The sequence below is a fragment of the Larimichthys crocea genome, chromosome VIII (assembly GCF_000972845.2).
Source record: "Larimichthys crocea isolate SSNF chromosome VIII, L_crocea_2.0, whole genome shotgun sequence".
NCBI classification, from domain to species: Eukaryota; Metazoa; Chordata; class Actinopteri; family Sciaenidae; genus Larimichthys; species Larimichthys crocea.
In genome coordinates this window covers 17,849,999-17,875,081 of record NC_040018.1, presented here as the reverse complement: position 1 = coordinate 17,875,081, position 25,083 = coordinate 17,849,999, and the positions used below count along the sequence as shown (strand labels likewise).

The following is a 25,083-nucleotide window of genomic DNA, read 5'->3' as shown; positions in this document are numbered from 1 at the left end:
CCCCTTGAACAGCTGGCAGAGGACAAAACCAGAGAATTTACTGTAAATGCTGCAGCTCATCAGGGAACATTTCTGCGTTAATAGCTGAGCCATTTACTGGAACAAACAGTAATGAAGTAAAAACATGCAAACTACTGAGTTTGATTGTGCTGAAGGGATTTGTCCCTTGTCATGTCTGAGGTAAAGTAAACTATTTTATGTATCATAAATTCTTATTTGCCTTTCTCATGAGGCTGGTAAAAAATAAGTATGTATTCTTGGGTCTTATTTCGTGATGTTGCTGTCATTACTGTTGGTTACAATAACTCATTAGAGTAATTGTTGGGAACGCTGCTACAACGTAAGTCCGATGGGGCGAGCAACGTCAGATTAGACAGCACTGGTTTGGACAGATTAATTAAAGTTAAGATAATATCCCAGTTTTAACTATTAAAAAAGTCGTCTAGATTCTAAACCACTGAACTGCAGCATCCCTCATTGGAGTCTGACAGGGACCTTTATTAAATGTCATTCCCCATCTCTCTCTCCTTGTTTCCCATTATCTGTGCTGTTCTCTGCATGGGTATATTAAGAAAAAAAACATGTTCCAATAGTGTCTTCAAAGATTGTACAGCTCTTCTAGACTTTTCATTTAAATGATGTTGTATCAAATGGATCAAATTCCACAACACAATTCTGATGATTGTCTCCAGTCTCCAGTCTGCGTCATGTTATACCACATCACAACTCACAATTTTAAAAAGGTCTCACAGCTCAGCACTGTTCCCCGGAGATGGCACAATCACTAATAAACAGGAATAAGGTACACACATAACGTTAACCTGTGTACAGTGCATACAACCTAAACCTTTAACCTCAAAAGATGGCAATATAAATCCTTTAGGCTTTGTTTTTTAGGCCCTTACACATTTTCATGAAAGCTAAAAAGTGGGCAGAGAGCAGAATCTGCTCTTCTCCCTCAAAAAGGCTCGTATAAGACAGATCAAACAAACAGATGCATACATAATCACTACAGCTCTACCAAGATACTACCCAACATGGTACACACATCAGACAGCCTGTCCAGATCAATGGCGTGCATCTCGCCATGTTTACATGTTTTCATTCAGCTCTCTAATATTGGCACATGAAAATACCGACTGTGTCATGATTCCTGATGATGATTCATACTGTTTTATATGACTGTGACTGAAACCCACATGGCTAACATGCCTCAAAAAACAGACCTCTTATTATGTTTAATTGTGTTGGATGACAGACGTAACTGAACATTCTGGCTTTAATACTGTAAGTGCTTTTATGTGACTGTGAAATCCATCAAAGGGAGTTTGCTCTTTCAATCAATTTTACTGTTATATTAATGATATGGAGCCGCTCTGACCTTGCTGGCTTCAGTTTAAATGGCTGCAGCAGAACAAATAATTCTTTATGATCTTGCTCACCTAAGGCCATGGATCTTAATGAAGCTGCATTATAATGGCATTACCTTTTTCCTAATTAAAATGGGGAAAGTAACACAAGGAGCATTATCTTCGGCCCTGTGGCCCTTGGTTGACGGCACATATGGGGGAGCACACAAATTTACTCACGTACACTTTCACACAGAGTAGCCAGATCTATCTATCTATCTATCTATCTATCTATCTATCTATCTATCTCTAACTATGGACAACCTTAAAAAGTTATTCACTATAATGTGTTACACTTTATACAATTACACTTTAATTACCTTGTTTACTGTTTCTTACTTAGAGTATTTTTGAGACAAATCATGAAATGCATCTTTGTTTTGGCAGTAATTCTAGACTTTCCAAGAAACATTGCTGGAGAACAGTGTAAAATTATAGTGTAGGTGACAGTCTCTCCTCCGTCCTATCTCTGAACAAATCTGAACACGTTCCTCCACCCTGCATTACACGATTCAGGCTTTTGATGGCCTCTGTTTTTGTGTAAATGTTCATGTCAATGTGAGTGTTAGGTTTGACATATGACTTTGTTTAGGTGTCTGTTTGATCTCCAACTCCTGACAGAGCAGGTGTGTGTGTGTGTGGGAGGAGGGGGGAGCAAGTATCATCTTGTGGCACATAGGGACTCATCTCAAAGCTCAAACACGCATTTCACACACACACATCTGTTCATACAAAAGAGTCTTTTTTGATAAATCTCTCCATCTGTTACTGTTCACCTTCCCTCATTTTGTCTCTCTCTCTGTCTGTCTCTTTCAGGTAAATCCTACACAATGATTGGCCGTGATGACTCTCTTCAGACTCTGGGTATAATCCCATGTGCCATATCCTGGTTGTTTAAGCTCATCAACGAGAGGAAGGAGAAAACAGGAGCACGCTTCTCTGTGCGCGTCTCTGCAGTCGAGGTCAGTGTTACTGGCGAGACCTCAATTTAAAACATTCCCTGCAGAGTTAAACAGGTGCCATTACTGACACAGACGTTTAAGAAAGGAGGCTGCTAAGTAGTAATGGCATTAGCTGCAGTGCTCGCAGTGTCATCAGGTGCCTTTAACTGAGAACTGATGACTTCTCTACGGTTTAAATGAAGGCTGCACTCTCCCTTTAAGATTGATCTGACCAGATTTAGTTATAGATCAATGTGATTTTGACAGAGAATAAAAACAATGAAGTACTACCTAATGACTCTGTGTGTGTGCAGGTTTGGGGAAAAGAAGAAAACCTGAAGGACTTGCTGTCTGAAGTCGCTACAGGCAGCTTACAGGATGGACAGTCACCTGGAGTCTACCTGTGTGAGGACCCCATATGTGGCATGCAGGTACATACACACATGCAAACATTTAAACACACCGCAGCTGCTGCTGCGTTAGATTTAATTCTGTGAGTTTGTGCATGACCAGCCTCAGGACTGATATCAGTGTGCTTTACCTTTGTTTCTTTTAGCCTCCGGCACTGCTCTGTTGTCTCAGCTATTATGGAATGTGCACACACACACACACACACACACACACACACACACACACACACACACACACACCTTTGAATAGAAGATACAATTTGAGCTTGTTGTTAGAGTCATTTTTCTTCTGAAATAAACATGGTACCTTTTGAAACAGTCAGAATCAAAGAAGAACAGTGTCAAGGGCAAAAGAGGTAAAAGAAGACAAAAACAAAACTGGAAGAAATAGAATTTTTTTTTTGTTTTGTCTGTTTATGTTCAAACTTGACTTTACTTTTGAATTTTTAATTTACTGACTGCTAAACAACCCTCTCATCATCAATATAATCATTATCATTATCATTTATTGTAAGGTAGAAACTACACAACAGTCTGAGCTAGCGTTCGTATGTAGAAGAGTGCCAAAAAAGACTGAATGACAGAGAGTGAGCCTGTGTGTGTGAGAGAGACTGCAGTTATATGTTTATAGGATTACAGAGTCTGATACAAGAACATCTGTGTAATCCTTAACTAATCTGACATAATCTCATCAGTAATGATATCCTGCAGTACCACACACTCTCTCACTTACACTCATTCATCTCTGCTTCCCTCTATCTCTGTCTCCCATACCTGCAGGCAATTTACAAAATGCTTTATTTGAATATGCCATTCCATCCCATAGATACAGAATCCTCATACTACACAGTATTATCAGTGTTTGGACACTTCTTGGTAGGCAAACCAAGCCGCCTCAGCAACAATTAAAAGATACCTCCTCTCTTGTGTGGCAACCATCCCATCTTTATTGTGTCTATATGGACAATATTCATACATTTCCTCTCTTCCCACACATTTTCCAGCTCCAGAATCAGTCTGAACTGCGTGCTCCGACCCCAGAGAAGGCAGCCTGGTTTCTGGATGCAGCCATAGCAGCTCGCCACAGCAGCCAAAGCTGCAACACCACCGAAGAAGAACATAGGAACTCACACATGCTGTTTACATTACACATATATCAGTATCGCATGGAAAAAACAGGCAAAGGAGGGAGTAAGTACTGTTTGTTCTAACACAATCATTACTGTTATTATTAATGCCCCTTTTTTTGTGTAACGATTAATATTAATACATAAGAACAACAAATTCACTATTAAAGCTACTTTTACCTGCATAAAATGGTTACTAATAACATATTGCCAATCACGACAGACAGCTAAATCTATTTACTTATGGATAAATATGAGTTATACACACGCCTCTCACAGGCTGCATGATCCCTATGTAGATTCTGCATTTAGATTAATACAAACATGCACACGTGTTTACATAATTAACTGTAAATTCATCAGTGATGTCTATCTCACATAACTGTGCTTCTTTAGCAGTCTTAACCTTTAGAGAAAAAGGTTTCCTATTACAGCATTTAGTACTAAATGTATGCATGCATATCTATCTGGTCTAAACTCCTGAACACACCACTATGTTTGTTAATGATAATTTACTTAAATACTATAATAATAATAATAATAATAATAATAATAAAATAAAATAATAATATAAGTCTGTATATGATTAAATCTTTTTCGATTCAGATCTTCCTTCATAGATTAAATGATTTCTTTACTTTGCTCCTTTTAAAAGATATTCATGCCTTTTTTAATGTAAAGTGAACTTGCTTAATAATTATTACAGAACTCCAATATGAATGAGAAAGAAAGATGAATTGTTTCTTATTGTTTTCTTCACTTTTTTTCTTTCGCTTCTCCTTTCACTCTCACTCTAATATCCTTACCTATTGTCATCTTCTTGTTTTTCTTCCTCCATTTTGACACATTTTTTCACTTTGCTAGTGTCAGGAGGTCGCAGTCGCCTCCACCTGCTGGACCTGGGCAGCTGTGATGTTAAAGTACTTGGAGGAGGTGGAGGAGGAGGTGGGAAAAGCAGGGAGAACTCTACACCCAGCTCGGCCCCTCTGTGCCTTTCTTTATCTGCCCTCGGCAACGTGATTCTGGCCCTGGTCAATGGGAGCAAGCACATCCCATACAAGTAAGATGATGAGAGGAGAGGAGAGGAGAGGAGAGGAGGGGAGGGGAGGATGAGATGAGGAGGAAAGCAGGATGTTTTGGAGCTGGAGGAGAAGAGGAAAGGAAAGCAGATGAAATCTCTTCAGTTACTTCAGGTTTTGGGGACTTAATGTTATAAACAACAACAGCTGCTGTTGCATATTCATCACATTCATTTTGCTGCTTAACTGACTGGCAAGGAGAGCAGGAGGAGAGGAGGAGGAGGAGGAGGAGGATGAGGAGGAAGGGGGTGAACAGTTAGGAGGCAGAAAATATATGCTAAGTTGGAAAAAATCTGGATTGCTGTAGTAACGTTTAGTATGTCCAGGCTGTTTATAAGATCAAACTGTACAGTAAATACCCTTATTTTACCTTTCCCTATATTTAATTCCTCTTTTCTTCCATCCTTCCTCCTTGCTCTTCCACTCTCCTTAAGGCTGTGTTTCTCTGTGCTTCTTGCGAGGTTAATTTAATCACCAGCTTTTACATTTACATTGCAAAACAACCTGCCACCTAACACTGAAGCTGCAAGCAAAGCTGTGCTGAGTCTCTCTTGGCACTGGTGACTCTGAGTGTTGTTGGATTGTGAGGGGATTTGGACTGGTTTAACAATGTATGCTGTGTTACTGCCACTTCTCGAGAACCAAAGACTGAGAACGCAGTCACAGATTCACAAATCACTGAGCAAAGGCTAGGGAGCGCAGCTAAGATAACATGGATGTGAGTGAGATGGGTAAAGTGTGTCACTGCAGGGCTGTAGTCAGCAGGTTATAAAAGACTAGCTAATAGCTTTTAATTGTAAGACAGCAATTATCTTTTTCTGAAGGTCAGACGATCCTGATCCATCTAATTGTTTCCATAGTGAACCAACAGACTGAATGAGTAACTGACTTTCCTGTGATGTGACAATAATGGAAACAATGACAAAACCAAACATGCTGAAATCCAGTCTAAGAATGCTGCTGTGCTGATTTGATCACAGTTAAAGACGTTTAAAGACCTTTTGTCTTGAGTCTCATCCTGTTCTTATAATCCCATTCCTATTTCAGTACTTGCCAGGAAAACCTGTGATCCTATGCCAGTGAATCAGTGAAATTATCGTGTTTTTGTAGCATCCCAGTTCAAGAACCACAAAGTCAGTACTTTGACTGTTGTCCAGGCAAGAATCCAAGCATCTCAAAGCGATGCTAGAAAGACAACAGTCTTGCAAGATCAATGTTTCAGCCACAACATATTCATGTAGATTTAAATCAAATCAAATCAAATCAGTTTTATTTATATAGCCCAAAGTCATCAAGTACATTTGCCTTTGGCTTTACAATCTGTACAGGGAGTGACACCCTCTGTCCTTAGACCCTCGGCTAAGGCTCCGTCTCACAAATTCAACTACAGATTCATTGAAATTCAACAACTTTTCTCATTGGGTAGTTTCTAGGCCAAAATCAAACCACTTCCCACCTGGTTTGCTCTGTCTCTTTTGTGGCACAGTCCTACTTTTGACAGCTCCCTAATTTTTCCATTGACACCCCCAATCCTATACGCTCTGGAGTCTCTCTTGTCATACAAGACACTTCAGGGACACAGTTAGCTGTTCACTGCTCCAGTTTCCCATTTTACAATTGCAATACTTAATATTTGTAATATAAGCATGGACATTCCAGCACATTCTTCATGCTGTCTTCATCTGTGTCTTTTATAAAGATCTAGGAATTTAGATCATTATAGCCTAGTTTTAATCATAGAAAGCATCATATTACATCCAGCAGATTCTCCCTGATAAAAAAAAAAAAAGAAAAATCCAGCACAGGCTGAAAGCACTTGAATTAACATGCAAATGAATACTTCATGAGTCACAAATTTACCTACATTAATCTCAAGCAGAGATATAGCGATGAACCGAGGAAGAGAGAGGAGAGTTTGTTAAAGCCTGAGGCAGCAAACATAGAAAGAAAAAAAGAGAGGAGGAGAGACGAGGAGAGCATCGATGAGAAAGAGGAGGTCAAGATATGACTATGTACATACTGTGGGTGTTTGTGTCTGTGTGTGTGCCTGTGAATGTACACGTACTGTACGTGTGTGAGACATGCCTGCAGGCTGTGTTTTTAGAAAAGGGGACAGCAGCATGAGGTATTGAGCCACAGAGGAGCTTTACTCACTGTCAGCCCGAAGGCCTCAACACACACACACACACACGCACACACACACACATATATATATATATATATCAAAAAAAAAAAAAACAAATATAATATATACTCTCTATCTATAATATACTATATCTATATATATTATATATATATATATGAGGCTATGAATGATTGCAGTAGCCCACCCAGGAGAAAGTCTTTTCTTAAACACACAGCCTACTTTTATCATCCTATCTGCGATAAGCTCTCTGGGACATAGATCATCTCCCAATATTAGACTGCATAATATCAGGAGTGTTTCTTTTAAGACTTTGTTAACTTTAGCCTGGGATAGCAACATTTCATGTGTTTAGCATTAATCAATAAACATGATCAATAATTACCTTTTAAATTTGCCTTTTGAATGTTTTAGCTTCATTTGCATGAATATGTTAGCCTAGCGTCACTGTTACATAGAGTATAAGTATCCTTTCCAACTTGTAGAAAATGTTTACTGGTTTTGCAACCAAGACCATCTATTAATAATCCTTTGTTAAATGTAGATACATGTGGGCGCCTGTTGGAAAATCGACCACTTTTGTCACATTTTTGAGCTTTTGTGCTTTTCCGGCGTATCTTGCTCACATCTCGGTGTATGTGTGTGTTACTAGGGACAGCAAGCTGACCATGTTGCTAAGGGAGTCGCTAGGCAACATGAACTGCCGGACCACCATGATTGCTCACATCTCTGCCTCACCCAGAGATTTCTCAGAAACCCTTTCCACTATCCAGATTGCTTCCCGGGTCCTTCGTATGAAAAAGAAGAAAACTAAAGTCACCGTGGTGAGTTTAAATCAAACCTTGATTCTTCATTAAATAAAACAAAACTTAACGTGCCAGCAGGTACGTTAAGTTGAAGGTAAAAGATGTCTGCAAGGAAACAGATGGACACTTTAAACTTATTTGCATTCTGCTCATAATCTTGACATTGTAGTGCATGTTTTATTTCCGGAGTTCATGTAAAACTGAGTTGATTTCCAAATGTGATGTGTTTTATCACCTCTAACTCTCAATCACATGTACCCGGAGTGCTGCTCTGCTGCTGACACTTTGTCTCACCTTTCACTTCACATGCTCACTAATTTCAAAACTGTTCAGCTGAATAAAAAAGGGTGAAGGCTTCAGCCCTTAAGTCAAGTCTTTGACAGAGAAAGGATAATTAAATTAAATTAAACGTGTTATCTTAAATCTGTTATGGTACTTGACTCGGCTGCATATTGGTGTAGGATCTGTCTGGATGTCAAACATTTCTCTTCTCTATCTTTCCCGTCTCTATCCAGTGTGAACTGTCAATTAAAGGATAAAAAATAAATAAAAATCTTTCTCTGCAAATCTAAAAAGGGAATATTTTCTCTCTCACCACCCTTCTCTGCCTCACACCCTTGCCTGTCTCTGTCTCTCCTCAGCAATACACTTCCAGCTCCTCTGGAGGAGAGAGCTCCTGCGAGGAGGGTCGCATGCGTCGTCCAACCCACCTGCGACCTTTCCATCACCGTGGTGACACTGACTCCGACCTTCCACTGCTGCGACTGTCCAGTGACCCTGAGGAATACTCAAGCAGCGAGCAATCATGTGACACGGTCATCTACGTTGGCCCAAATGGGGCTGCAGTCTCAGATAGAGAGCTGACGGACAATGAGGGACCACCAGAATTTGTACCAATTATTCCCGCTCTGCTTCGAGGTAAAGCACCAGAGCAGCAAACACAAAGCCAGGCAACTGGAGCACAGAGCAAGGTAATTTAAATATATTTACATTTAGAGACGAGGCAATCAGCAGTAATCAGAACATTTATTGTAAAGAAACATTTGTTGACTTACTTGTCTGTGATTTCTTCTCCAACAGGTGCAGTCTCAGCCAGAGGACCAGCCCATAGGCCCCTCTCAGCCCCTCCCTCAGCCCTCTCAGTCACTACTTGGTCAGCCGTTGGCTCCTGTCCCAGAGGAGGGAGCAGAGTGCCTGAAGTGCAACACCTTTGCTGAGCTGCAGGAGAGACTGGACTGCATTGATGGCAGCGAGGAGGTAATGAGAGTTTTCTGTCCTTTTGTTGTTGTTATTATTAAAAGAAAAATCAAATTGTTAATAAGCTGCATTTGATGATATCTTGAGAGCTAGACAGGTTGTTGACAAACTGAACAGAAAAAAGTGTTTTGTCTATGTCTGGTTAAAATGTTCTGCATGTGTTACTGTCATGGCTTTTGTTTATAGTGCCAATTTTCTGTTCCTTTCATTAAAGCTTTTAACTGTCTGACAAAATAATGCATTTGAAAAAAACATTGCATCATTATTGATGCAAATATGTGTACAGGACCTTGTTATTTGCATGTCACTAAAGCAAGTTTTTATGTTGTTAGCAGTTTAGGTGATGTTGTTTTTTCATCCATCAACACTGAAGATGACATAAGAAGAGAACATTTCCTTTGTCAACAATCAAACTATCTCAGGTGTTCTCATGTGACTCTTTCTCTTTTCATCCATCTCTCTTAACCTTTGTTCAGGTGGCAAAGTTCCCATTTGAGGAGGTTCCAGCGAGCAAACAAGGTGCCAAACAAGAATCATGTCCATCGTCAGCCGTCCCATCCTCAGCTCCTTCTCCTCCAGGCTCTGCAGCTGTATTGGATACGGAAACCGAAACAGGTTCATTCACTGATTACATATATGCTGTATATAGATTCCATAGACCAAATATACAAATGTAGTTCTGTAATTAAGCATCAAGTCAAGTCCTGTTTTACAGTTTTGGAAAACATTGTATTGTCCAACATCTCCAGCATGTGCTGTAGGAGGTACAGTGCAGTCGTCCTTCTCCTCAGCAGCAGCAGCAGCAACAGCCCCCAGGAGGAAGACCAATGACCAACAGCTGCAGGACATCAAGGAGGTAGTTGAGGAAGCGGAGCTGGCCCAGACGATGATCCACAGCCTGGCTCAAACTACTGGTTCCCCCATAGTTACTAGTACCAGGAGCGTTACAGGAAGTAGCAGCATCACCTCTAACCCCCTGCACAGAGCCAAGAGCTCACACCTGAATGACAGGTGAGAACAGGTGGTGCCATACAAGAACTTTTTCTTACAAACGTTGCCATTAGCCATTGGAAAATATTTGCCTTTAACTGATGTCTCTTTTATTATATCTCTGAACAGCCGCGAGAGTCTGAATGCAGGCACTGATGGGAAGGCACGTCCCTTAGGATCACCTCGCCTCGGCATCGCCAGTCTGACCAAAACCTCAGACTACAGGTACATGCATATAATGATAACTGTGGGCTCTATCTTTAGGTTTTAAGTAAAAACAGTGTCTAAGCAGTAACAAAGGAGTTGCATGTGGGCTACAGTCTAACGACTCCATAATATTTGATCCTTGTATTCCTCCTCAGGCCTCCGTCCTCTCCCTCTCAGCGGTGTAAAGTGTATACCCAGAAGGGTGTGATGCCAGCAACACCCCCTCTGTCCTCACACACTCTGGCACAAGACGGCCAGGCCACAGACGCTTTGATCTCAGACAGTATGCATCTTTTTACATATTTATGCTTTAAAATTGTCTTTGTACTGATGTCTTGAAATACATGTTTGATATTTAGAATGATTGATATTTTAAACTTTTAAATATCTCTATTTGTCCATTTCTTTGCTTCATTTCCTCTTTTCATTTGCTCTTACTAATTAACATAAACTCAACTGATTTTCTCTTTTTCATATTCTTACATGTATCTCCTCGTTCTTCAGCTGTTAATCCTTCCTTGCTGTTTTACACCAACACCTTTACAAGGCAATAACAGAGTGTACATAACTGCCTTGAGGCATAAATATAAAAAAAAAAAACAGTCACATACTGAGTCACCTGAGCACAACACAATTTATCTGCATATTAACTGGGTGTTTGAAATTGGCATGGTAGTGTGATGCCAATTTTTTTTTGTGCTTGGAAAATAAAATGAATTACGACGCCAAATGTACATCTCTGATTCTGTAGACAGTTTGGCTGCAGACAGTGGCCGGTCCTCCACAGAGTCCCTGCTGTCCAGGACTTCTCCTGTGGGCATGAGCCCACAGGTTCGAGAGCCAGCTCCATCTCTGTCTGCCAGCCTGGGCTCAGCTGAGACACTCTGTGATGATGATGTCCCACCGATACCCTTGGACACGCACAGAGATGGTGAGTTGCAGCAAAACATTGCTATTTTTAGGCAAGGAAAGGGGGTGAGATGCAAAATAAGTCGTATGAATCATATGAAAACCTTCAGAGTTATGACGACAACAATATGCACCACACTAAGCAAGAGCAGGACTAATTTGCTTCTCATACTCTCCTCCGCGCAGCCTCAGCAGTATCTCTAGGAACAGTTGGACCTCTCTCACTTGGAGAGGATGAACTAGTGTACACTGTGGCTTCTGGAGGTGTGGAGAACCTGGATGTTACAGCTCTCATGGAGACTCAAGGCCTGACCTGTCGTCCAACGAGCATCATCAGCTTCAACAGCGACCATTGCTCTGTCACTGCCTTCGCCTCGGGCTCCCAAGCCATCAGCATCATCAGTGGTATTTCTGAGGATGGAGCTGTGGGGGATTATCACATGGCTGCAGGTCCTGCAACAACTTCAGGAGTTACCGAGGTTGTCGCCATGGCAGAGGTTAGTGTGACTGACTTGCTTTGTATTTACAGTAACTGAGATTTTTGGCATATGTGTTGATATGATAACTAAATACAGAAAAATACAGATCTATGAACCTTTAAATTTCCAGGTAATTAAATGTATACCATTTTGATTTCAAGTTCAGATGTTGTTTTTACAAACGGCTTTGCAAAATCTGAGTAATTTTCAAGATGCCTTACTCAGTTAACTTATGTCCTTTGGTAGGTGGCAATGGCCAAGCTGCGGACAGAAGGTGAAGCCTTAGCCACAACGATGTCTAACTGTGGTTCACCCATCTCCTCATGGATGAGTGATCTGAGCATGGGTAGTGACGCTGACCAGTCTCTCCACAGCTTCAGCCAGTCTCAGAGCCAGCAAGGTGAGGCCCTGGCTGAACCTGAACACAATCAGAGCCTTTCCTTCCTTGGAGTGGATATGGGTGGTTATGAAAGCCAAAGAAGTGGGAGTCTGGAAGGAGACATGGTGCTGTCAGAGAACGGGAGTGATAAGGGAACTCCAACTAAAGACAGGCTGAGGAAACTTCCTCCCTCTATGGCTAAAACTAACATCCAAATTCTGGCAGGGCCTGGTAACTTCTCTCCCTTCAAGACCACCATCAGTGTACACCCATGTGTGGCTGTCAAACCCATGGTTATACAAGAACCAACCATCCTCTCTTCGCCTACCAAGACCAGCTTAATGAAAGACCCAAGCAAATGTAATGCACCACTTTTAGCATCTATTTCCAGTGAGATGAGTTTTGAAGACCCCTGGTTGAAGCGGGGCATGGAGGAGGGGAGGTCCAAGGAGCTTGTGTGTGAAGTGAAGCCCGGGAAGAGAGAGGTAGAGCATTCAAAGAGCCAGACTGGAGCTGGGACCGGGGAACAAAGGATCTTCTTCAGGGATGGTAAGCAGGGCCGGACTGGGATAATAATTCAGGCTGGAAATGTACTGTATGCCAAGGCCAGTTGCCACACATCCACATAGACTCAAACTACTTTGTTGAAATATAATAATATAATACTCTTTCAAACAACAAAAAAGATGTTTAGCAGTGTTTGTTTTGCATTTACTCTGAGATCTGTCTGGACTTACCTGACAAAAAAGAGTGTACAGTGTGTTATATTTATTAGTTTTTAAGAACATAATGAAGTGTTAATGATAAGAACCCTTTTCCTTATTTACTCTTCTTCCATCATCAGGTGGGGATCATGGCAGCTCTAGTTCAGGTGGTGAAGCTGTGTCGTCTCCAGATTCCTACAAGAGAGTGGTCGATGGCTGTGAGATGGTTGCTGTTGTTGCCCAGGGAGAATGCCTGACTAGTGTCTACAGCCCAGATATCCACCGCACTGCCAGTCTTCCTCGTGGCTGGCACCGTCTCAACCGACACGACGGCTTAGATAATGGCATTGAGTACCGTAATCTTGGCGTCACCACTTCAACTCCATGCAGTCCCAGAGCCACACTTGACCGCCGGGGATCAACTGGAAAACAGGGATTTTTCTCTCACAAGAAGGGGGGAATCCCACCTTTGCCACCGGTACGGAAATCTAGTCTCGACCAGAGGAACAGGGCAGCCAGCCCTCTCCACCAACCCAGCCACGGAGGCTCATTACTGGGCAGCTCAGCAGATGATGCCGGGATATCTGGATGTGGCCCTGCAGGTGTCAGCAGACAACGAGGCTCCAGCATAGACAGCAGCAGACTTTTCAGTGCCAAGTTGGAACAGCTTGCAAACAGAACCAACTCTTTGGGTCGGGTTCACAGCTCCCACAGTGGTTCCCACCACTACGACTGCTTCTCTCTGGAGAGGGGTGGCAGCCTGAGAGGGGGAGGAGGAGGAGTGAGGGGGGACAGCACCATGCCTCGTACTGGGCGCAGCCTCACCCGTGCTGGATCAGTATCTTCTCCTACTGGAAACACCAGCAGCCCCAGTTTCAGTGCCAGTCCGGGGCCAAACAGCCCTCTACAGTCACCAGCCAAAACCAGCAGCCAGTCAAAGATCTCAGCAGTTAGTAAGCTGCTGATGACCAGCAGTCCCAAGGCCAGGAGTCTGTCTGCCTCCAGTACCAAGACTCTGAGCTTCTCCACCAAGTCTTTAAGCCAAGCTGCCAGCCGCAGCTCCAGCCTTCCTCCTAATGGAAAGGTAGGAGGGAATATTTCTTTCAACAGCTTTTAACAGTTTTAACAACAGGGAGACCTTCCTCTTTGTGCACAGAAACACAGAACACATTAATCAATTACTCAATACAGGTCATTCAAACTGTCATGACCTCCATTTCTTTTTCCACCCACCTAACCATTTATCTGTTTCCTCAGCCCCAGAGCTCAGTCCAGAGCCCTCTGCAACAGCAGGGACCTTCCCCAGGATCCTGGTCTACCCAATCTTTGAGTCGCAGTCGAGGAGGAAGCCTGGCTGCCAAGCTGCCACTCCGGGCTGTCAACGGTCGAATCTCAGAGCTCCTGCAGGGAAATGGAGGCTCCCGTTCCAGGGGTCATGCCCAGGGAGGAGGTACAGATCCAGGAGAGGAAAGAGGAGCTGGAGGGGCAAGGTAAGTTAGTTTCATTTTTATGCTTTTACATTCATCACTGCCCACGCTCAAAATCCACAGTTCAACAAGGAAAGTTTGTTGCATGTCATTCTCTCTGCTCTGTTTTGTTAACTATTAACTAAAAAGTTTTCTCTTTTCAGTGGAGGGGGAGCTGGAGCAGGTAATGGTGGTGCTGGTGGTGGAGGTAGCCTGGGAGAGGAGAGGGCAGCAGTGGTCCAAACACTGCCCTCTCCATATAGCAAGATCACAGCCCCTAGAAAACCACACCGCTGCAGCAGCGGCCATGCTAGTGACAACAGGTATATTTAAAATTCAGATTTTTACAAAAGCTTTTGGTGCTGCTTTAAGTTTTTTTCATTTTTACCTTCAAATCTGATCTCATTTTGCCTCTAACAGCAGTGTACTGAGTGGCGAGCTCCCCCCGGCCATGGGGAAGACGGCTTTGTTTTATCACAGTGGAGGCAGCAGTGGCTATGAGAGCATGCTGAGAGACAGTAGCGAGAACACAGGAAGTACCTCCTCCGCTCAGGACTCCCTCAGTGAGCACAGCTCAGCCACCACCTCCTCCAGACGGAGCTCCAAGAGCAGCAAGAAGAGCAGGAACAACACAGGTCACAACCAAATAACAGAGTGCATTTATGCTATTCGCTTTAATGAGTAGAGCTACAGCACACTATATCAATGCAGCCTAAAATGCACTTATGTGAAAGACATGACAGACATAACGTCAACAAAATGCAAAGATGACTTTTTATTCAGCTTATCCTGTTGTTTCAATATGTATTGATGTATTTAGCCTGTTTTCAACAAGCACACTGAGCTTTTAGTGCTGGAGCTCAGGTGAGGAAAAAGTGAAGACTGTGGTTACAGAGGTACCCAGGTAGGAAAGGTGACCCTGACCACCCATCTGTGAAATAGTAAAGGGAATCTGCTGGTGCAGCTGTAATGAATATATATTCACCAGAACACCACGCAGAGAGGCTGCTAATGTGCCCGCCAAATGACTGGTAAACCATGAGGATAGATATGTGCATAAAATCAGATTGGACAGAGGCAGCTTTTCCTGGTGTGTTTGAATTGAAGTAACCCTTCTTTGACCACTAATTCTGTGCTCTAAAGAGAGCATTCAGTCTGTCACAGGGAGACATAGAATTACTCTGTGTTTGTTATAAATTTTTTCAAGATAGATACAACACTCAGTCCCAATTCAGGCAGACAGATTATAAATAGTAAGAGGAAGAAAGGGCAGATGTGTTACAGAATGGAGCGACCGAAATGTTAATCACATCTCCAGCTGCGTCTCTCTTCGTGCTTGATTTCCATTAGATTGGATTCACAGGCTCTCTCGCTCTTTTTTCTCTTCCATGTCTCTTCCTCTGCTCATCTTTTTTCATTTCCCATATTTTCTACCTAACTAACTCTTTTTTTCTTTTGCAACCTCCCTTACCTGCAGACTTTTGCCCCCTTATATTCTGCTTCCAACTACATAATGAAATACAAATGTCTCTGCTTGACCTCTCAGTGCCACACTGAGACCAAAAGACAGCTGAAACCTTATTAAAATCACCACCTTCTCTCTCTCCTGAACCTTATCTGTCAGTTCCTGGTGAATCTGATAACTCTTATTTCTGCCGACATGGCTGGCAATTTCTATGCAAAGCGTGTGTGCATGTATGACTGTGTGTGTGGACAGATTAGAGTGACCTGCTCTTATCTATGAGCTTCATGAACAGAGAATAAACTTTTTTTAATCTCGCTTCACACCCCATTCTCTGTTTCTTATTCTCTTTCTTGCTTTTTCACTGACCCAGTATTTTTCTTCTACTTCTTTTCATTTTTGCCTCTCTCCAGTGATTCCTCCATCTTTCCTCTCCAATGCGTCATACCTTTCCTCACCTTACACCATTCTGCTTTTATGTCCATGTCCTATCTTCTTTATCTTCTAAGCAAGAACACTTAAGTTGCACTGTATCTACTGTATAGGTTTAGATTTTAAAAAAAAAACTCAATATAGAGCAACAGCCAGCAGATGTTAGCTGGGCTTAGCATAAAGACTGGAAACAGATAAAAATGCAATATCTCATATGTTTAATCCAAATATCTGAAATGTAAAAACATCTGTTTGTTATTGTTGTTGACCTGCATGAGGTTGCCAGGCAACCAGACATGAGAGTGGTATTGATCTTCTCATCTAACTCCCAGAAAGAAAGCAAATAAATATACTTCCAAAAATCACAAACTATTCCTTTTGAAGGCAGAAAGAGAATAAAACCAACCACCCATCCATTTTCTGTAACTGCTTCTGCACTGTTGCAGAGGGCTGGAGCCTAACCCAGCTAAGTAATGGCGGAGAAGAAGAAAAAACGTGGAATGGAGAATAGAGAAGCTGCCAATATTTGAGAATCTCCTAGACTCTGCTGAAGCCAAATAAGTATCAAGCTAAGCCATGCTTAAGCAGTTTATTTGGTGTAGTTCACATGTTTATGGAAGGATAGAGTTTCATTATAATTTTAATGGAGATTAGCCACCGGCTCACTACACTTAAAAAAATTAAAATAGTACCTATTTTGTGGGATTTTATTATTTTTTTTAATTAGTGAAGCGGTGTTAGAATGAACATTGAACAATGGAGATAATTCATGCTACTCAATAAATGAATAAGAGAGTTTAAGTATATATAGCATTTTTTAAATTCATTTAATTTTATCTGTATTATTTGTTCTTTTAGGCCTCCAGCGTCGTCGTCTGATCCCTGCACTGACCTTGGACTCTTCATCTTCCTCACCTTCTCATCGCTCCTCCAAACAGGCCATCACTTCCTCTTCTTCCTCCTCCTCCAGCCCAGGTGCATGCTGGGTAGATGGCCCACTGGGGCCCCCGGCTCCTTCAAACCTACGGGGTGCAGCTGCAACGACAGAAACCTTTGAGATCAAGGTGTACGAGATAGATGACGTTGAGCGATTGCAGAAGAGGAGAGACAAAGGAGGAAGCAAGGTGAGAGAGAGAGAAAGAAAAAATAAATTCAATCACATATAGAAGAGATAATGTGTTGGGAAACAGTAAGACAAGGCTAGAAAAGGCAGGAGACTGAGAGAATAACATTGTGGAAAAGAGTCTTTGGAGAAGAAGGAAAGGGTTAAAGAAAGGAAAAAATGTGTGAGGGGAATAAACTGGTGGTATGGATGGTAGGATGACAGAGAATGAGGAATGGATGTGGGCAGAGAATTACAGAAGCCGGAGAGCCAAAGAGCAGAAAGAAGGCCCAGAGGGCAGGAGGTATATTGCAGTTGATGTCATTGAAATTGATTTGATGAATAACAGTTGTGGGAGACATTAAAAAGCAATAAGTGTTCTCTTGGTCACTGTTGCGGGAGGAGACTGAAGAACAAACGTTTTAAAAATACAACAGTAAGGCTGAAATGAATGAATCAACATTAGCACTACATTCTGTATGAATAGTGAGATTTTTTCCTCTAGGTTAATCTTAAAGTACCATCGTAGAAATCATTAAAAATTCCCAAGACTTAGCATAATACAGAATACAAAGTGGTACTGCAAAACTCAAATGCAAATGAATGAATGACGCAGGTTTTTGGGTTTCCACTCTTAAACCTTTATGTATGCGGGAGAGGGAGTATTGTGAGCTTTGGGAAAGAGGATGGGAGAGAAAACCATGAAATATAGATTTTCCCTGTAGCAGCCTTAAAAAAAGCCACTTAACCCCCAACAGCTCCAGTGAAGCTGCTCAGTGTCCGAAACCGCTCGACTGCGGTCACACTGACAGTCAATGAGGTGTGAATGTATGTAAGTGTGGGAATGTTAAGTAGGCTGCTGCTGAAAGAGATCCACATGTTTCACTTCACACTTCTCCAGATAAGTCAAGGTGAATAAAATACATATCTGTCTGTCTGTGTGCGTGTGTCAGGAGGTGGTGTATGTCAGTGCAAAGCTCCGTCTGCTCGAGCACCGTCAGCAGCGAATCAGTGAAGTCAGAGCCAAGTACCAATGTCTGAAGAAGGAGCTGGAGCAAACCAAACAGCACCTGATGCTGGAGCCACACAAATGGACCACTGAGTGTAAGTACGAGTGTGTGTGTGTGTGCATGTGCGAGAGACAGAGAGAGAGTGATTGTTTTGGTGTGACTGTGGGATGTATGTTTGTGTGTGTGTCTTATCAGGTAATCTGCACTAAAGGTTTTCAACAGGTTAGAATTATTTTTATGAGACGACTGATTGGAATCAAAGAATTTATCAGTATGATAAGATATCAAGTATATTTGTATGTATTTTTCTTATTAACTATTGTCAGCATGTATAGTAATAGTATTTTCCAACTTTCTGTCTGTGTCCTGCAGCCCATTAGTCCATGAGTTCCTTTTAAAACTGCATCGTTAAAAATAAAATACACAGTTTTCAAAAAAGACTAAATCCCCGATACAGCTGGGTACTGGAGTAAATAGCACTTATGTTGGGGACTATTTCTAGCCATGGATTAACACAGTTGGCGCTCTAGTGAGTTATTTAGGACAGCAAGCAGTGGTTCACTGGCCATAGAGCATAACAGGGCAAATCTCAGTGGGTTGCTGCATCGGTGGGCTGGTGGACTGTCAAAAAGAAGAGAAAAATACAGAATATCATCTTATCCAAGATAATATATATACTCGTAAAACAAAGTTTTAAACAAACTGTGTCATGTATTGTTTCTCTGCCTGTCATATGCAGTTGAGCTACAGCAGGCCTACGAGGTGGACTCTCTGGAGTATTTGGAAGCTCTTGAGACAGTGACGGACAAACTGGAGACCAGAGTCAACTTCTGCAAAGCTCACCTCATGATGATCACATGCTTTGATGTGTCCTCAAGACATCGATAGACAGATGGGGTGACAGAGAGCTGGAGGACGTAGAAGCAGACCCATAACTGGACATAATCAGATGTCAACATTCGAACCTTTTGCCCCCTGATTAATCAAACACCTTTAAAAAATATCTCCTAATATAATTCATCTCATTGGATGACTGGACAGTTGGAAGGAGGAACACAGGGGTGGACTGACCATCCGGTATGTCATCCTCATGTCTCCTCCGGATGTAAGTAGGCAGAAGGACAGATGGATGGAGGGATGGAAGGATGAAATGAATGGAGATATATAGATATCTAACAGGCCAACAGACATATGAGTGTAGATTTTTGTCTCGGGGGCTTGGAAACTCTCAGAAACATTAAACAGAATTGAATGGACAAGCAACTTTGAATCAGATAAACAGGCCTCCCAAAGAGGTAGACAGACATACAAACATACTATGCTGTTTCCAGAGAAGTGGCATTAACTGGACTACTGAGACACCTTTTAGACTGAGTCAAACATTTAGGAATGTATGCAGAAGAAAGGAGTGAAGAGAGAGGAACAAAAACTGCCATTTTTTAATCAAAGAAGGATACAAAATGGGGAGGGAGATAAGAACAATTTCCCATCATCCCCCATCATTTTAGAAGAGCACTTTTTCGAGTTTACACAGCCGAGAGCAATCGGCTGTAAAAAATGAGTGCTGACTACAGAATGTCCTGGTATTGTTGTGCAGTTAATAAAAGAGACTGACCAAGAGAAAGACAGGAGGACAAAGAAAAATGATTTAGATAAGTGCCTTGTGAACATTTCAACAATACCAAGACCAGTTCTCTTTCTCTCTGAATTTGTGTACATGCAGTAAGTATGGTGCTAGCATAGAAATTAAAAAAACACACACACAAAAAAAACAAACAAAAAAAAAAAACACAAAAGATCAGTGTCCTTGGAAAATCTTTGAATTTATAGCCATTCCTAAATGTGATGTTTTACTGTGGGTCAATGTTTCACTACATCATAGATAAACTAATACTGTATGTTTGAATGGTCTTTGGTACAACAATGAGAAATTAGACTAAATTTAAACTGGCTCCCTAAATAAAAGTTTAAAGAAGACCTACAGAGGACTAACAAACCTGTTGCAAGCACCAAAAGTTAAATTTGAAGAAAGCACATGATTTTTCCAGGACACAGTGTCAGGTGCGTAAAATAAAGAAAAACAAAAAAGCTGAAAAGGATAGTTTCTTGTGATGGTTGTTTTTACCTTGACTTCACTTATGTGCTCAAGCAGTGCACATATGAATTTTGACCCTCTGGGGCATACGTACAGTATGTTTCCCCTGATACATGTGATGGCTTTTTCATGTTCACAAAGCAATTAAACGTCTGAGTCACATAGGAGTGGAAATGAAAATGTTTTTTCTCTGATCCAGTGTGAAGTACATCCATCGATTGACTTGACTGTCAGACTGACTGACAGACAGACCGTCTGTTATTTGTATCTGTGTTGTTCTGCTCTATTCTAAAAGAAACTGAATGATTTGTCAATGTGTGTTTTATAATAAGGTATCTTTTTTTATTTGAGTGCAATGGGACCATGTAGAGATGATGTATGATAATAGGATAATGGAAATAAAGTTAAAGACATAGAAAATTGTGAGAAAGATACAACTACAGGGTGAGCCTGCTTACATACAGTGTTAAAATTTCCATTTTTAAAGTCCTGTATTATTGGAATAAAGTAGTGAATTTAGACTGGAAACACTTATTTGAATTATGGTTATAAAAGAAATATTTAAAAAAGTTCCAGTATTGTCTTTTATTGAAAGGTTATATTAGGTACACATTAAAAAATATATAAAAGGAACGAGACAAAACTAAAGAAAGAAAAGGATGATGACCAAATTTTAGAGGCAACGATCTCTGCCTGGTTCCATTTTTTTTGGATGGATAGCAACACTTATGATGTGTTAATATTATTATCTATGGTGCTTGAGATGTTTATGATCTAAATGTTTGTACAAATATAAATATATGAAAGAGCCTGTTTCCCTCCGAAATACAGAACAATACCCTTTGAATGCTTCTTCTACATCGCTGTCATCACATCATGACATCTGTTCTCAACACCACCACCCTCCCCTCTGAATGCCTTTTGCCCAGCAGGCAGAGAGCATTCTGGGAGATCCTGCTTGTTTTCTGAGAGGTAAAGGAAAGAATAGACACCGTCTGTAATGGTATTGGTGTGATTTGTCAAAAGCATCGTAGTGCTAGATTTATCTTTATCATAATAGAACACCGTCCACTGGACGGACACAAACAGGAAATGACTTTAAGTGTTTTAATCTTCTCGTGGCTGTAAGAGTCATTTATTTCACCCGCAGTGACAGCCACGAGATAATCTATTAGGAAATTACCCCACAAACTAAGATGCTTTTGACAGACTGGACCCATGAAGCATTTTCACAGGAGGTGGGTGAAGTTGCCTCGTGACATCTCTGATCGTTTCAATTCGCCGTGCCCACCAAGAATGAAGGTTAATTTATTTGAGCTCAGGAGAACAGAGTCGCTTATTATTAGGTTGTTATTTATTTACACCTTATGATCTCAAAAGTTACTATGCATTGAAGAAAAAGGAAAAAAAAAACTGTACATACTTTGCTGAGCCCGTGTCATATATAAATATATATACTGTACACATATCATATATACGCTCATTTTTATTTTAGATATTTTCTGTTTTGATTTGAGTTGCTCCTGTTGTTCCAGTTGGAGATTGTAATGAGTTTGGGTTTCCTAAAACATTCACATCCAGGGTAGCTAATGTGGTTCAAGCACAACAGGAATTATAGCTGATTAAATACAGACCACAGCTTAAAAATATTTTTTTTTTACATGAAAAGAAGAAAACAGTTGAGTATGAAGACTTCTACATTGTTACAAGTGAAATACCAATATACTCCACAGTATTAAACAAAGCATTGGCTAATTAACAGTGGATGTTTTGAGAACTCCAACCTCTGGATGAGTTTAACGGCCTGTACTTGTTTCCAGATTTAAGATGCTATGTGTGGGGTTTTTTTCCCTTGACATGTCACTGCCAAATCTACTGTGATAGCGCTTTATAATTCTAGCAATAATTGTAACAAACACTTTGTTTTGGTGACCCCCATATTGTGTATTAATTTGACTGACCTCAGACGGTTTGTTACATTGTTAAAACTGTTTGGGAAAAGGGCAGACATGTAAAAAAAAAATACTCAGCAGGTGATTGGACGAACCACCTGTCTATCACGGGCAAACTCAAACTTAAATCCATCAGTCTTACAGTAATCAGAAGAGTCAGGAGAGTGAAAACAAGCCTCCCCTGCATTTCTTTGCTCTTCTCTCAACAAAGAAACACTCTCCAGTTCTGATATAACTGATGCTATTACTTCTCACACGTCGTCACACACACCTAACATTAAACCACACCTGAAAGAAATAAGCTAGCATGCTAAAAAGGGATGCACTCATTCTCTGGTGCTTTAAATTGAATTATTACACCAAATGCCATCTGTTATATCAGGGTGGAGACACACACACACACACACACACACACACAAAAAACACACACAGAGCCTAATAAACAAAGTGACGTATGTGCTGTTATGTATTTCAACTGAAGCATTCAAGGATTATAATGTGTTATCTGGAAATCTGATACATAGCATCTTTAAGTCCTTAACGAGTGTTGTGTGTGTTAACGTCTGGGTCAGATCACATTTTCCAAAAGCAGGTTTTATCAGCTGCAGTAAGACATCAGCTGTATTGTAAGACAGACATACAGACAGAGTTCAGCTGAGATGTGACACGTGTTCAGTGCAAACCAGAGTTTGATATGAAGGGTGAAAATTTCACTGTGTGTCGCCTCCACAATTGACATCCTCTGCAGATTTGTGTTTTTTTGAGAAATGTGGTCTGACACTTTATGTTGATGAAGAGCAAGCTGGAGGGATGTAAATAAAGAAAAGTACTGAAAGAGTTTAACATCTGATTCTTCATTCTTTGAACACAGGATAGTCAATAAAGTACTAGCCAGGCGGCCGGCATGCTCTCTGTGCCAATCCTACTGAAATGCCCACATTTTGCATTATGACTCAAACACATCATAAACACTCCACTAGAAATATGCAGCTGCATGAGGTTTTGCATTTAATAAGCAACTTAAGTATATGTTTAGTCATGTCCTCGCTTGTGTTTTTTTCCACAACACCAATTATTGTTTTGGGGCTCCTGTGTGCTACAGCCACATGGATACAACATGAGAAAGTAGTTTTGGTTTTATTGTCCAAGATATAATACACATTTGTTATTTTACTGCTGATCACTTTCACTTGCTGATCATTTTTTAAAATTCAATGATCCAGTTTTTTTCTGCCATAAATGCTGAACGAATGAAAAATTGAAGAAAAGACTGATCAGGTCAGAGAAAGTATTTTCTCTGCATCCTCAGCGGATAAAGGAATATTTGAATTTTCAAATATGTCATATGCATGCTGAAATAACACAAGCACAAGCACACACACAAGCACTGCTGGTACAAAAACCTTAGCACATTTTTTTTTTAACGGGTAATGAATTCTAGGAAATTTTTCTACAAGAGAAATATAGTTCAGCGTTTTTCAAAATTTCACTTTTAAAACACCAATGCCAGCACTAGACTGGGCTCTCTCTAAATTCATCAGGATGACACAGTCTGCCTGTGAAAAAAACATTGTTAACATAAGTCATGTCATTTTACATGTGGTGCCTCAAGGAAATGTGCTAGACCTTTAGATCCTGTGCCTGTTTTGTACCAGATATCACACATTTCCAATGTGTGTGTGTGTGTGTGTGTGTGCACGCGCACACCTTTACTAGCCTGTAGGGCAGCTTTCTAGGTGACATATTGCCCTGCTGAGCCTGCTTTGATCACCTGTGCACAGCAGGGAGCAGGAATGAAAGGGAGAAAAAGAGAGAGAGAGACAGGGAGAGAGAAAAGAGAGATGGGTGAAGAGAGGAGAATAAAGGTACCAAAGGGAAATGCACAGAAAGAGAGCGATGATGTGTGGATGAGCTGAACTGGTGGAGGACAAATAAGATGGGTGAGGTTAGGGTGAACAAAACAGGGAGACAAGTGTATTCCAGTAATAAAAAAAACCCCATTACATTTACTCTGTGAAAAATGTAGCAAGACAGTGATCTCCTGGGTACATTTTTGACAAATAATATGCAATCATTTCTCACTTTTTTTTAACTGACCAATCTGCTGAAACCTTTATGGAGACAAAAGAAAAAGTTTAATTCTCCTGTCCAAGATAGCAAAACTAATTTCCTTGCTAGAGTCCAATGTTATTTGTTATTCATTGGATTGGTAGCTAATTCAATAATTGTTAGATCCACTTCACCTTTGCCTTGAATCTTTTTTGTAATCAGGTTCTTGTACTGCTCTGTAGTGCTTAGTGTAGTGCTTGTAAAAAGGAAAATGGCTGAACACAGTAACTTTTATAAAGAAAATGTATTTATTTGTCCCACTGACTAGCTGTTGAATCTTATCTTTGATGGGAAATTGTGCTCGTCTTCTTTCCCTTTCTGTTCTTTTTAACTTACATCTGAAGCAATTTCAGTTTGCAGCAGAAAACAATAGCAAAAAGCAAAGTGATGTCATTTTCAGAGGGTTCATATATGATTCCATTTCTTTTTCTACTGCATTAATGAACTTCTACAGAAATATGCAATCTTTGCAACAAAGGTGAGATATAAGATGAACTCTTAAAAGTAGAAACATTTGAATAAATTGTAACAACAAGACTAAGAGTCTACAGCCCAGTGAAGCTGTAGCTGCACAGTGATGCTAAACACTAAACATAAAGTACTGCAGAGACTGAT

General features: G+C 40.9%; 1 protein-coding gene across 1 annotated transcript in view; it reads left to right on the top strand.

The window, feature by feature from the left end:
- kif26ba (kinesin family member 26Ba) overlaps positions 1-23,196 on the top strand; it is a 77,885-nt gene extending 54,689 nt beyond the window's left edge. The window contains exons 8-28 of the mRNA XM_019262413.2: positions 2,226-2,371; positions 2,665-2,781; positions 3,765-3,951; positions 4,752-4,947; positions 7,762-7,933; positions 8,557-8,886; positions 8,996-9,172; positions 9,649-9,787; positions 9,922-10,183; positions 10,292-10,387; positions 10,525-10,652; positions 11,121-11,300; positions 11,465-11,775; positions 12,004-12,685; positions 12,981-13,924; positions 14,098-14,330; positions 14,471-14,629; positions 14,727-14,941; positions 17,059-17,324; positions 18,256-18,406; positions 19,052-23,196. Of these exons, the coding sequence (XP_019117958.1) occupies positions 2,226-2,371; positions 2,665-2,781; positions 3,765-3,951; positions 4,752-4,947; positions 7,762-7,933; positions 8,557-8,886; positions 8,996-9,172; positions 9,649-9,787; positions 9,922-10,183; positions 10,292-10,387; positions 10,525-10,652; positions 11,121-11,300; positions 11,465-11,775; positions 12,004-12,685; positions 12,981-13,924; positions 14,098-14,330; positions 14,471-14,629; positions 14,727-14,941; positions 17,059-17,324; positions 18,256-18,406; positions 19,052-19,200 (5,240 nt within the window). The 3' untranslated portion in view covers positions 19,201-23,196. The remainder of the gene's footprint in view (positions 1-2,225; positions 2,372-2,664; positions 2,782-3,764; positions 3,952-4,751; positions 4,948-7,761; positions 7,934-8,556; positions 8,887-8,995; positions 9,173-9,648; positions 9,788-9,921; positions 10,184-10,291; positions 10,388-10,524; positions 10,653-11,120; positions 11,301-11,464; positions 11,776-12,003; positions 12,686-12,980; positions 13,925-14,097; positions 14,331-14,470; positions 14,630-14,726; positions 14,942-17,058; positions 17,325-18,255; positions 18,407-19,051) is intronic.
- The last annotated feature ends 1,887 nt before the right edge of the window (positions 23,197-25,083 follow it).